At 34.9% G+C, this 14,614-nt stretch overlaps 1 protein-coding gene across 1 annotated transcript; it reads left to right on the top strand.

The window, feature by feature from the left end:
* Window positions 1–831: 831 nt before the first annotated feature.
* On the top strand, window positions 832–10,722 carry LOC138327213 (E3 ubiquitin-protein ligase XIAP-like; the record flags this gene model as incomplete). The annotated part of the gene is made up of 5 exons (XM_069273193.1): window positions 832–1,699; window positions 2,044–2,222; window positions 4,362–4,485; window positions 4,617–4,709; window positions 5,190–10,722. Coding segments are annotated over 5 exons (1,377 nt in total), but the record flags the coding sequence as incomplete, so codon positions are not given.
* Window positions 10,723–14,614: the final 3,892 nt, after the last annotated feature.

Genomic DNA, 14,614 nt, shown 5'->3' with positions numbered 1-14,614 from the left:
CGGTGAATGAAACGAAAGTAGATTTCTATACCAACGAAGAAATAAATTGTATGACTAAGATACCAGTACATAAGGGGCAACGACTAGTTTAAACTTTTAACATTGTGGGTTTGTTGAATTAGTTTTTGCCCACTATCAAACTTTCCATACAATTCCCTTAAGAAAAACAGATTTCGTTTCCAATAGATTCATAAACCAACACTGTCTTCCGGTCATGATCATCCACGCTGAAATGAGCCATGTGTGCGTTGTGATTGGTGTAAACCCCGCTGTTTCGAGTCTTATTGTACAGATAATGTCACAATAGAAAAGTGACACTTAATTATGTAAGCCATACATGAGAGTGGTATAAATAAACAATTTTTTTTTCATAAGTAGCAGGTCTTTGATTGTTATGTAATTTTGTCCCATAGGGCCTAGTATATACCGCTCCTGATATATGCAGACAAACCAAACTAGAAAAATTACGACAAACCTACAGTATAATTATCTATTGTTTGTATCCATGTTATATTTACGTAATTTTTTTTCAATGTAAAACTTTGACTGAAATTAAATTCGAGATAGTGACCATTTGTTTCACTGAATATCCGTTCTAGGGACCAGGAATTGACTTTGACTCAACCGGAGTTTCGAGTCATCCAATCTTAAAAAACATACACAAAGAAGGAAAAAAACGGGACCTCAAAATTAATTCGACTCAACCGGAATTTCGACTTCGATTTTGAGATAACGAGTTACGACTGTACCAATCGTTTAGTTAGTCCAATATTTCTGCTTTAACGTTTCAGATTGAAAAAACCAACATATTGCCATTAACTCCAGTAAAATATTTCCAAGAAAGAAAGTCAAACGAAAACGATCACATGGAAAGTTGAATTATCGAGGCTTGCGAGCTTTTTCTTCTTTCCTTTTAACTCCCCAGTGTCTCCTACCGATCTAGTGAAAGCAGGCTTTTATTATGAGGGAAACAGGGATGAAGTTGTCTGCTATAAATGTAGATTAAAACATCATGGCTGGGTGAAGGGGGATGTCCCATTTTTTATCCATTCCACAAAGTCACCGCTTTGTCCACTCGTCCGAAGTGGTGATGCAGAGGAAGTCACCACTGATCAGGATGACTTGATTCACCAACTTGAAGCCGTTTCCATATCAACACCGACTGGCGCTACAGGTGGACATTTTGATTCGGATAAATATATAAAAAGCTATGATCAGCAGAAGGCCAACAATCACCCACCATCTTCTTTAGATATCAATTCAAACCAAGATAGAAAGCTGTATCCTCAAGAAAGTCATGATCGAACCAGTACTGAAGGTAGTCTTCCCCATAGTAGTATTAACGACACGGCGTCACCTAGGACCGTACAAAATACTAGCTCAGGTACCAATAGTACCACCTCAGGTACCAATAGTACAGAATATAATGAATGTACGTCCTCCATCCCTTCACATCCACTGGTCAGTGCTAACTTGGTCGAAGACTTGTCAATTCCATCGGGGCCTAATGAAGAACTAGTAGAGGAAAATGAACAGGAAGAGTGTATCCCGGTAATGGAATCATTAGGGGTTACTGAAACGAGGCCGAAATATCCCCAATTTTCTGTCTTAGCTGCACGACTTCTAACATACCGGAACTGGCCAAGCTATTTGAATCAACGTCCGGATCAGCTAGCAAATTGTGGACTATTTTATACTGGTAGGCCATTATATATAACATAAACTAGAAAATATGTCAGTATTGTGCGTATTTTTAACACTAATTAGATGTTAAAGATAATGAAGATATACATTTAGATACAAGCAGGTCAGTTGGAAACTCGATTGTCATAATTAGGTAGGTTTTTTGTATTTAAGTTGCAAGTAAAATAGATCCACTAAAGATGTATGGGACCAGGTCGTAGGAGACAAAAAAATTCATCAGGAAAAAAACACTAATATGATGCAAATAGCTAGTCATTAGCATTGATTTACGGTGTAAGTGAATTAGATCACATGTTAAATTTTGAATTAATTGATCATCATATCACTTTCACTCTGCAGGTATTGATGACTTTGTGCGATGTTTCTACTGTGGCGGAGGTTTACGAGAATGGGAGCCTCATGATGACCCTTGGGACGAACATGCCCGATGGTTCCCTTTCTGTACCTTCATGCAACAACTGAAACGCGACCGGTTCATCGTGGACGTCCAATCAGGGAAGATCACTTCGCAGCTACAGGTAATTCAGCATTTTACTTTAATACTGAGTAGATATGTAATCATGCAGATAAAGTTGATGACACTTCTCAGCGTAAAAACGTTCGGCACATTGATTCAATACCGTGGTCAGTGATATTAAACAAACAAACATATGAAATTACAATGTAGTTATGTATGGTAGATGGAAATAAGTTAAATCAAAGAGTCCGATAGTTTTATTGTTCACTGTAACATAAAAATACATTCTCATGAATAATTGCTTTAATGTTTTCATCAAAAACATTTTCTGTTTCCCTTCACGATGCAAATTATCATATTCCCTCATACTTTCACGTGTAATACTGACTGGTCTTATGCAAAACACTCATGTCGCCTGAGGCTTTCTTTCATACTTTCACGTGTAATAATGGCTGGTCTAATGAAATACTCTCATGTCGCCTGAATCTGTAATACAGCCTCGTGACGACACGACGTCAACAAAATGTCTATTCTCTCGGTGCAATTTTAACATTTTGTTAAAAACGCTCGGGGGAATAGAAACGGTCACTTAGAGCAGTGGGTTGCTTCATAGAGATGGTCGTATGGACAGATTGGACTGTACTCTAAATAACCGTGAAACGGTTTATGATGAGAGTACACTCAGATTTTTCGTGTTATATCTCCATAACATAAAAATATTTTCAAGTTAATTCAAGGTTATTCAATTTAAGACACATGTTCTATGCTATGACACAGCGTGAAATATGTCCCTTTTAGAATCAAGTAAATTATAAGAAGTAAAATTCACAACAATAAAAATTTCTTAGCATAGGTTATTATGATGGTGGTTATGATGATATACAATAATCTTATTTATCATTTACCAAATTCATCAGAGTATTCCAAACGAAATTTTATCATTTCTGTTAAGAACGTATGTTTTGTTTTACACTATTAGTGCTAATTGTTTGAGCTTATAAGTTGTATAATATAAAGTTGATAGATGTATGAGAATTTGAATTTCAACTGTATTACATGATCACACATAGACGTAATGCATGTAAATAAGGGAAACACCATAAACAGGTTATGCCGAAAAGTTATTCAAATATATTTGCCATTACTGCGCAAAAAAATTGACATGATATTTTTTCTTATGTTATCTATTATAAACCAAAAGGTTTGCTGAATTAAACTGTTGGAATCATTGAAATGGACGGACAAACATGTATGATGGGTTATAAACATTAGTTACAACACAGAACTTATGCATTGTGAAATTCTTCTTTTTTAAGCGTTTCGTATGTGTAGATGGAACACATACCTGCACAAATCGCTTGCAATTAACAATAACACTGTAAATATGTAAATGAAATAGTAGACTACAACAGCAACTGATGGTTTGTCCTCTTTCCTTTGCACTGCAGATGTAATAATAATTATTTTGGCAGTACTGCCAGGGCTTATTTGTACTTGCAAAATTAAAACGTATGCATTGTAAGTATTGCAATTCTCAAAATGTTGGAATACTGAAATACTGGTAAAGAACAGATATATAATGAGGCATATGCAATGTACCCCAATTGTTCTGTTTGAAAGAACAACCATTTTCTTATTGATATGATATGTTTTAAAGACAATAATTGTAAAATTAATTCTGCAAGATTTCTTACATTCTCAAACAACCCATTATGGAATTATGGCTTTAATTTAACGTGTATATGGTCAAAACGGCAAAATTCCTATACAATCCAACATTTTGTCATATAATAGCTCAAAAACGGGCAAACGGACATAATTATGTATTTATCTTCCATATTCTTCTATGGTAAGATAATTTATTTCCAAAAAATATACGAGAAAAAGAAATACGGGAATACTTTGACTTTTCAAATGTGTATATCTTTATAATCGTCATATAAAACAATTCTACAAACAACAGTGTAATGTTTTGACAAATTTTGCATATGAGAAATTGCTAAAGATAATGTAAATTTTATTTGCAAATCTGAAAACTCCTTGGGTGTAGGTTGAAGGAGACTTAAACCGATAAGAAGATAGCATCTATAAAATTATATCTATTCCCTCTAGATAATTAACATTAGTGGTTAGTGTCTATAAATGCATCCTTAGGTTATTTCAGTTTAATATATATGTACAAATTTTCTTTTACACTCAGCTCTCGATGTCGATGATACTAAACCAGGACTGCACGTTTGATCGTCAAACCGTTACCCGTGCCATGGACATGGGCTACACGACGGAGACGATAAGAAAGGCTATTCAGATGTTCTTTGGGAAAGGTAAGCGATTAACCGTTACAATAACCAGAGCACTATTAACATATAAATAATGTACGGATTTTTCTTGTAACTATACAAAATAACAATGTTTGACGATCAGTTTAATGATTCTACGAATATCATGGTTACAGAGTTTAACAAGCCCCTGCAGTGCCTAATAGATATGAAGGATATTGAAGAGAAGATAAAACAGAAAATGACAGAGGATGAAAGGATACAAAGAGGTCTGTATCACCTTTATTCATTAAAACAGTGATTTATGCTGCTTATACATATACAGATATATGTCAGCATCAGTGACAGTGAACTTTTAGGTAAAACAAAACACTACTTATATCCATATGTGCACATAAAAATGGTATAACCCTGATGGTCCAAATTTGTCGTAAGTCATTTGACATTTTTTTTGGATAATCTTAGGTACTTTAGGATAGAATTTTGTCATCGGTAATCATACTCAATTCTATGACATTTTGCCATGCACGCACAATGTACGTAAAACGAAGTAATTTATACTATTATTTGAGTTATGCAGGAGAAACGTTCGTATTCTCCTCTTTAATACTAATTAGCGGAAAGAAATATTACATTTTACATCCTTCCCTTGGTGTAGACAAGTCGTACTATTCAGGCTGATCGTTTTGTTTTGTCCAAAGTGTTCTATAAACGATCACTGTTTATTAAATTGTGTTAATGTTTTACAGAGGCCGAAATAGAAGATCTTCGTATGCGTTTGAAATGCAAAGTGTGTTTGGAAAATGAGTTGGAGATGGTTTTCTTGCCCTGTTGCCATCTATGGTACCTGTGTAGACTGTGAAACTCGTCTCACAAAGTGTCCAATTTGTCAGGAACTAAAAACGGGTAAAATAGCGTTATACATTTCCTAAATAAGTTATATCACATATTTATACGCAATCTGGACCAAGTTATAAACAATTTTGATAGTAATGTGTTGTGATACTTGGCGGACATTTATTTGTGGAATGGTTGACTTTGCTCATCATTCGAGACTTTTCTATGCATAACCATAATTTCCATATACATATTCATGAACTCAAAAACTTTTATTGGCAAAACATTTAAACAAAAGGACTGGACATCAGGCATTTTCATATGACTGGTATTTTTGATTGGCCGATACGTTAATGCAACATCGAAGTCGAAATCAGTGGCGGAAAGCACGGGAGCGTACTAAACTGAGTCCAGATAGGAGAAATCTGGGTAAATACGGTCAGGCGGTTAAATAAGGGCAGTTCTTTAAAAGTTATATGTGCCGTAATTTTCATACTTAAGAATCAAGGAGAGGTTTTCTTTTCTCTTTTGCTTCTGACGTCATCCGCTGTTGTTTCCCCATAAACGTGACACCATTTTCAAATCTGAATAACGTACATAAAATCACAACTGACGTACCTGTTTGATACACCACCGTCTGTTTTGAATGGTTGGTTAAACACTGTAAAATGTGAATACCAAAAGGTCAATTACGTATCTCAATCAAAGCGATCTCTTGGTTACATTGTCGCTAACTGTCAAACATTTTTAAAAGCATGTTGTTCCATCCCTATAAAACTTGATCCCGTTATCTTGATTATCGGCCTGGGTTTTTTTTCGTGTCTTTGAGCTTTAATGTTATATTGAAGTTCGTATATCTTATTGTTTAAAGTGAATAGTCGGGCAAAGAAAACCAGTCTAAATGCGTTCATTGGCCTTCCAAAAGTTCTCACATATTAATACGACGGTCAAGTTCTGCTTAGTTTCCCAGTTCTGACCATTAAAGTAAAGAAAAGTTGAAAGCATTGAAAGCGAGGCTGCGTGGAAATGTAACCACGGACATAGTGATCCGGGAGGACGTTTTAGAATTTCCATACTTTAAATTAATTTCTTCGTACGCAGACAGATTTTGACGAGAGATTTTATTTTTCCATTTCATAAGAAATTATACTGGATACATTCACACCATTTTACCGACTTTAGCCATCCTTGCCCGACTGTTCACTTTAAAAAAAACATGTTTTGCTTCCTGTTTAATCAATTAAAGATGCTCCACCGCCGACAGAGAATAAATTATATTCATCATTTGAACAATAATTGGCGTTTAATAGTGTATATATATGTCTAATTAACACAAAAAAAATAAAAATAAAAAAAGAAGATTATTTTGCCTTTGGTGTAGGCGCAATCGGTACTTCATTCCATATAGGATATAGTGCCACGGAATTTTTTCGGGATGCAATTAAGTATTTTTCATATCTTTAACTTGAAGTAAAATTAGAAGCTGAAACTTCTCAATGTTGGTAATGGTGTAAAGTAAGTAACTTTTGTAACTGAAGAAAAATACTGAATCGTCTGCTACTGTTTTTGATATTGAAAAAAATACTATTTGTCAGCGGTGGAGCATCTTTAATAATGTTATTTTAGTATATAGAGTTAATGTATGAATGTAATGTTCAAGTACAGGTATTGATAGGTTTTTTTACTTATGTATTTGTACAACATAACTGTGATATTTTGATAGTGATAATTTGTAATTTATCTATTGTAAATGTTGAGTATATGGTATGTTAGTTAGGGTTAAGTTATTAATATAAATGATGTCATTATATGAAAATGTGAAATGTTGTGTCAAGCATAATATTTCATTATCTAATCATTTCAATTGTAAAAATGAATTTTTCAAGGAGACATTTTGTCACCATTATTATTTTCATTATATGTTAATGATTGTGAGATGCCGTTTTTAATTGACAATTGTCCATCTATTGAAATCCAGACCTTAAATTTGTTCCTGCTTATGTACGAAGATGATATGATGATTTTCCAAAAAAACACCAGAAGGCTTACAAGATACATTTAAATATGTTGAATTCATTAGCAAGGTATACTAAAAATGGGATTTAACAGTCAATACAGATAAAACAAAGGTTATTGTTTTTAGAAATCGTGGAATTTTGAGAAATAATGAAAATTGGACATATAAAGGAAGTCATTTGAATATTGTCAATGGATTTCATTACCTGGGAATGTTACTAAATTGTAAAGTTTAGAAAAATTCCACAAAAAATATAGCAGATCAAAGCAGAAAAGCATTATTTGCAGTTATTAAAGTATGTCGTAAAATTATTTTCACGTAGAAACTCAGTTTGTGATACTTATGTCAATAGTATTTTAAAATACGGCTCAGAAATATGGAGTTTTCATAAAGCGGCTGGCGTTGAAAAGATACATACTATGTTTTGTAAACGTTTACTTGGCGTACGTAAACATGCTTGTAATACTATGGTTTACTTAGAACTTGGTAGATGCTCTTCAGAAAATTTAAAATATTTAAGTATTGGTTGAAACTAATAGAAACTCAAAATTGCATTTTGAAATCATGTTATCAAGAAATGTTAGAACACAATGATGTATTATTATGTGGATGATAAATATAAAAAAATAATTGTATAGAATATGTTTTTGTTACCTTTGGCAAACAAATAATATAGATGGCAACTCTTATTGTATATAATCAAGCAAAATTAATGTATATATATATATATAGATATCTAAACAAGAATTGGGTAAAAAATTGGGTAAACACATTGACATTTGTATGGGCAATATATTCAAATTAATGAATGTCACTCTACATGGATGTGTTACTGGTTTAATTTGTTTAACATTTATTTTGTTTTATTTCCATTTATAGTATACATTTACTATCAAAATGTGTAGTCAAAGGAGATAACTACAACATACTTAAAACTGTTTTGACAGCTCAGCTGCCAAGCTAATTAATTGTTATAGTGAACATTATATCATATTTCACCATCATAACTCAGTCACGATTATTGAAACACAAATCCACTGTAACAACAAAAAACAGAGAATAAGCAAAACATGTTTGAAAAAGAAATGCATATGTATACAGAGCTGATACATTCCAAACATTGTAAGCAATACACAAGCTTTATTATTATGATGTGAATAGAATTTAAAGATTATTTCAACAGTTTCTTGAATTATGTTAACAGTTTCTTAAGCTCCCTGTTTTAATCAGATACATTTATTGAATCTGTGTTAGTCAATTGCTATTTCAACTCTGAAAAGTTATTTTGATGTCTACGTTAGCACACTGTGCAAACATTTACAAATGTTTTACAAAGCGTAAGGGAACTTTTCCTGTAGCTGGATAGATCTTTGCTGCATGACGATAAGAAAACTAACATGAAATTAGCAGCATATATCAAGATTCCAAATATTGCTTGGAAATTTAATTAGATACAAAACATAGCAACCAGCGGGTTATCATTGACCATTTCATTTTTTAGCTGGCAACTTTTGAGAAAACAAATTTTATAACCTACTGACTATTCAGTACTGAAAGTTTCGATGATCGTGATTAAATCGTGATCGTTGATAACAATGATAAATGGTGACACAAAAACATTGAATACTAATCATTTATATTTATATTAAGTCATGATGTGTAGTGAGATATACTCGCAATTAAAGGGAGATAACTGTGGTATACATAAAGCATATTTGATATAATACAATTAATTTCATAGGAATGTGTGCAAATTTATTTTCCCAAAAATATCGAAAAGAAAGATAGAAAGAGTGTTTTAACAAATATGTCCACAATTAAAATAAAATGCCAAACAAAATACTCGATATATCTGATACAAACGTTGTGTGTACATGTTCACAATTTAGTAATAAAAAGTTGAATTAGATATATTTACTTATAAACTAGTTTATATATTTTCGTGATCATAAGAAACTACGATTAAAAGAAGAACTAAGCTATTTATACCAATCTATTTCAAATTATGAACTAGATACACTAAGGGATACAAATACGCTTAGCCTAACAAACAGTACTTTAATTAACATTACATTGTTACCCATTTAACGTTATGGAAACAAGTCGAACTCTATGTGAATTTACGAGATAATTAGTTTGTCCTCATTTTAAACACGTCATTGCTTTTTGAAAGAAGATCAAAATTTTAAACCTAATTAAAATTTTGATCGACGTTTGCATATTCATTCGTGTAAGCATGTAAATCGAAAATAAGTTATTCTATACCACTGGCCTTTTTAAGTTGACGGTTGGTGACCAAACATATTTCCATGACACCTTGCTTAGGTACAGTTAAGCGAAAAATTAGAGAGAATAAAAGAGAAGAATAAAGCTTCGTGAATCATTCAATATATTTTTCTTGGTAGGTCTGTGTACAGCTACACCAAACTTATGAAGAGTACAACTCAACTTGTCATATAGTTATGTATATATGCCACTGACATTAACAAATCTCTATACCAACATGGATAACTAGAGTTCTGTCAGGACATTTTGTATGAAATCAATTGCCAGCTCGTATGGAGATCGCATTCATATACATTTCCTTAATCCAACAATAATATTTTACTACCATATCATATTTTAACCGATTCGGTTTGTAAACACATTGAACGATTTTATGTAAATATTGTCCCTCCTTCAAGGTCGGTCCACAGAATGTGACTCTTAAACTAGAAAAAAGATAAAGAATATAAGTTCAGGACATTTTTTCACCTCAGGGAATTTCAGATATAGTCTATCATCTCATTCGATTCCACAATGATATATGAAAAAGTCCAGTTTGGTATGACAAGTGACAGCAGCAATCTAATAGAGTAGAGGGAAATGAGTATCCTTAACTCCAGAGTCTCCTGTAACGATTGATTACACATGTATGACTCGTTATTTTTTTATTGTCTAGACTCAAAGCTCTCGATAAGCAATTACAAATGTAATGTTGATTAATTACCAGCATATAAAATGACAATATGCATTGTAAAATGGTTCATATTTGACGCAATTTATAGTGTAACATTCTATGGGGAGTGCTTACATTTTGTAATGTATTTGACATTGGAGGTTTTAAACATCTCATTGCCAAGTTTTATAGAAACTTTATTACGTATTTTGGTGCTATTTAAAATCAACAATGTTCGTACTTACATGCTGGATAGTCATTTACAACACCGAATGCTGCTATCAAACAATGTGCTGCTGTGTGTACCTGTACCTCGGCAAATTAATTACAATGGTTTTATCAGTTCTAAGGTTTCCCATGAGTTAACGCAACTGAAACTCCATATCCCTTCATTGAGTAAAAAATGTCATGTCACTTTCTGACTGAAAAGTGTGATGACAGTTTTTTTTTTATCAAAAAAAATAATTGCCCGGCTAAAATGTGTCATCACAGATTTGTTTTATTAAAAAAGAATTTGCCCGAACCTTTCGATTAAAAAGTGCCATGACATTTTTTTTTAAATAATGAGAGAGGCCGCCTCGACAATCGTATTGAAGAGGCATAGTAACTTGATTTCTTTTACTGTTTTATCTATTACATTCGTTATGGTAATACAATAATCGTTACCATCGATCACAGGTTGTTTTAAATCCATTTCAACCATCAGCAATAAGTTTTATTTGTTATATTTTCAACATTTTGGTAAAAAAATATATTCCTGGGTGATGTTCAAAACTAAACTCTGCCTACGTTCGGGTATAAACATCCTTGATACTCCAGGGGTTTCTATCACTTACGGTCTCTTCAGATCGTAAGTGATAGGAACCCCTGAAGTATCGAGTTTGCAGTATAATCAGCAGACCAAAAATGGAAAATCTGTTACTGAAATACATTTTCCCTCTTCTTTAAACTTTGATTATGCCACTGTTAGTGTATGTACGGGAGTGTTATATGGCACATATCTCTGTTCACAATACTCAGGTTTAGGTTTATGTTTTGTGGATGTGTTTAGTTGTCAATAGCAAATTCTACTTTACGGAAGTAGATCTAATGTAGAACATTCAGTCATTGCAGACCAACCACAACAGTAGTACAATGTAAGAGCTGTCCCAAATACAGCGGTTGGATATTTTGTTCTAAACACTACACTTAACAATCTATTACTCAACAGTAATACCTGAAGTTAGGCCTTATGCATACATATTTTATAAACTTAGTTATATTCCAGTATACGTTACTTAAGAAGTGAAACACGGGTCAAGGATGTAATATCAACAGTTATTTCCCATGTAACACTATATCCTTATAGACATATGTCTGTAGGATACGAATTTCTTAAAGTAGAAAATATAGGGCAAAGAAGTAATTCTAACAGTGTGGACATATGATTGTCAAATTTTCGAGGCGATCTGCCCCTTTGTCAAGGCAAAAGAAGAACAAATAAAATTACATGTTAAAGACGGTCACTTTTTATGTACGTCTGTGACCGTCCTTAACATGTAATTTTATTTGTTCTTCTTGTGTCTTGACAAAGGGGCAGATCGCCTCGAAAATTCGACCATCTTTTGTCCACACTGTTAGATTTACTTCTTTACTTATGAAGTGAAATAGACTTACAAACATCATTAGTTTAAACAGGGAAAAACAAAGAACATTAGAAAAATGCGCTATTATGACTGCGATATTACCTGCCATATATATATATATATATAGAGAGAGAGAGAGAATACACGGTTAGTATCTTACAATACAAGGTTTATTTTGGTGCGAGATTTAGGAAATCCGAGATGACGGAAGGTTCAAGTTCTGGGTCAAGTTAGTGTAACGACTTGTTTCGCTACGACCGGAGTCATTAGCGTAGAGTAAGAATGATACAATTAATTTGTTTTGCTCTGGGTTCGACTGCCGCGTTAGCTTGCAGATTCCTATGTCTCGCTACAATATTCAAAGGTACTAGTGAGTATGGACAATGGACGACATCAAATTCATTTAACAGTTTATTAATATTTAACATGTGTAAAGGTGACAACAAGAAAATACCCGCGTGGCCCAGTGGGAAGTACTGTGAAATGGACAATTTTGCTGCTAATATTCTCACGTTTCCGCTATCAGAATTAACTCCTACCCATCAATGAAAGACCGAGCACGTGGCGCTACACACACCGGGCCGATTATCGATAGCTTAACCTCCAATTTCACAAACACCGTTCTCCATCGAAGATTCTCAAAATATCTCCTTAACGGTTAACCCCGAAACTCAACACAGGAGGCTCCCACTCTTTTCCAGCCTACCAACGGCTCTCAACACAAGAGTGAAGACTTTTAAATACTATCGAAACCCGTCTAAAAGCGAGACATGCCAAGTCCGACATTGCACAATTTCACGAGTATTTCAACCTCAAAAATATAGCAAAAATATCGGCTGACAGCGACAAATACACACACAGTAATGTTGATGCATTTCCATACTATATGATAACAGCAAATTAGGGAAAGGATGGGCGACAAATATATAAAAATTACATAGGTTGCAAAAACACACAACCCTCACCTCTCAAGGCCCGGTAGAAAAACTGAAAGCCTCAGCGCAGTCCCGAGATCTCGTGCACAGCAAATTCCCGCCAAAGTCTCGGTTAATATAATTTCCGGAATATATAGCAACGAAGCGCACAGCAGCTTCGTTACATACCCCCCAACCACCTAGACAGGCTGCGACCCGTAGCCGTAAAACTGATCTAAGGGAGATAATTTGGAAAAAAAAATAACCCAAAAAGTTCCTAACAAAAGTTGAAACATTTAAAGCCAAAAGCAAGATGCACAAATTTCGAATTTGGAAGTATCCAGTTCACGAACTCGAACAACAGGATAAGAACACAAGAGGCCCAGAGGGCCTATATCGCTCACCTGGTTTGTAATGCCAAATAATTTTCTGAATACAGGTTCATTGTTTCTTTTCTGAAGGAATTTTAATATTAACCTCTAAATCCCCTATTGGGCCCCACCCCTCCTGCCTCCTGGGGGTCAGAGCCAAAATTTATACAAGTTCTGTTCCCCTTCCACAAAGGATGTTTGTGGCCAAATTTGGTTACAATCCATGCAGAACTCTATGAGAAGTAGCGATTGATAGAATTTACCTCTATTTCCCCTATTGGGCCCCGCCCCTCCTGCCCCCTGGGGGTCAGAGCCAAAATTTATACAAGTTCTGTTCTCCTACCCCCAAGGATGTTTGTGGCCAAATTTAGTTACAATCCATACAAAACTCTTGGACAATTAAGTAGCAATTTATAGAATTTACCTATATTTCCCCTATTGGGCCCCGCCCCTCCTGCCCCACGGGACCAGAGCCAAAATTTATACAAACTCTGTTCTTATTCTCCCAAGGATATTTCTGGCCAAATTTGGTTACATTCCATGTAGAACTCTATGACTAGTAGCGATTTAAAGGATTTACCTCTATTTCCCCTATTGGGCCCCACCCCTCCAGCCCCCGGGGGGGGCAGAGCCAAAATTTATACAGGTTCTGTTCCCCTTCCCCCAAGGATGTTTCTGGCCAAATTTGGTTACAATCCATGCAGAACTCTACGACTAGTAGCAATTTATAGGATTTACCTCTATTTCCCCTATTGGGCCCCACCTCTCCTACCCCCAGGGGATCAGAGCCAAAATTTATACAAGTTCTGTTCCTCTTCCCCCAAGGATGTTTGTGGCCAAATTTGGTTACAATCCATGAAGAACTCTAGGACAAGTAGCATTTGATAGAATTTACCTCTATTTCCCCTATTGGGCCCCGCCCCTCCTACCCCCTGAGGGTCAGAGCCAAAATTTATTCAAGTTCTGTTCTCCTACCCCGAAGGATGTTTGTGGCCAAATTTAGTTACAATCCATACAAAACTCTAGGACAATTAAGTAGCAATTTATAGAATTTACCTATAATTCCCCTATTGGTTGGGCCCCGCTCCTCCTGCCCCGGGGACCAGAGCCAAAATTTATACAAACTCTAAGTTCTTATTCTCCCAAGGATATTTCTGGCCAAATTTGGTTACATTCCATGCAGAACTCTATGACTAGTAGCGAATTAAAGGATTTACCTCTATTTCCCCTATTGGGCCCCACCCCTCCAGCCCCGGGGGGGGGGGGGGGGGGGGAGCCAAAATTTATACAAGTTCTGTTCCCCTTCCCCCAAGGATGTTTCTGGCCAAATTTGGTTACAATCCATGCAGAACTCTACGACTAGTAGCAATTTATAGGATTTACCTCTATTTCCCCTATTGGGCCCCGCCCCTCCTGCCCCCGGGGGGTCAGAGCCAAAATTTATACAAGTTCTGTTCCCCTTCCCCCAAGGA

Source organism: Argopecten irradians, chromosome 7, assembly GCF_041381155.1.
Source record: "Argopecten irradians isolate NY chromosome 7, Ai_NY, whole genome shotgun sequence".
In the NCBI taxonomy this organism is placed as follows: domain Eukaryota; kingdom Metazoa; phylum Mollusca; class Bivalvia; order Pectinida; family Pectinidae; genus Argopecten; species Argopecten irradians.
This window is presented reverse-complemented; position numbering and strand designations above follow the sequence as displayed.